This window comes from Myotis brandtii, unplaced genomic scaffold, assembly GCF_000412655.1.
Source record: "Myotis brandtii unplaced genomic scaffold, ASM41265v1 scaffold247, whole genome shotgun sequence".
Classification (NCBI taxonomy): domain Eukaryota; kingdom Metazoa; phylum Chordata; class Mammalia; order Chiroptera; family Vespertilionidae; genus Myotis; species Myotis brandtii.
This window is the reverse complement of record NW_005359352.1, coordinates 2,122,635-2,122,839: the sequence shown is the minus strand read 5'-3', so window position 1 is coordinate 2,122,839 and position 205 is coordinate 2,122,635. Positions and strand designations below refer to the sequence as shown.

At 64.9% G+C, this 205-nt stretch overlaps 1 protein-coding gene across 1 annotated transcript in view; it reads left to right on the top strand.

The window, feature by feature from the left end:
• The window catches only part of SOX11 (SRY (sex determining region Y)-box 11), a gene marked incomplete at its 5' end in the record, with an annotated part of 5,436 nt that extends 5,265 nt beyond the window's left edge, over positions 1-171 (top strand). The window contains one exon of the mRNA XM_014540539.1: positions 42-171. Coding sequence (XP_014396025.1) covers positions 42-171 — 130 coding nt within the window. The remainder of the gene's footprint in view (positions 1-41) is intronic.
• Positions 172-205: the final 34 nt, after the last annotated feature.

Sequence of the window (205 nt, the reverse complement as noted above, 5' to 3'; positions counted from 1 at the left end):
GTAATATGTGTGGGTCTTTCTTTTCTCTTTGGATGCTGCAGCTCCGCGTATGCGCAGTGGGTGATGCGCGGCCAGCTCTGGACCTCGAGTGATGGCAGGGGCAGGGCACAGGCTGCCGGGGTGACTCCCAGCCCCTCTGGGCGGGAAAGCTCATCCCAAGATGGGCGATGAGCGATGGAGGGTGGAGGGCGGGCGGGAGCGGCGG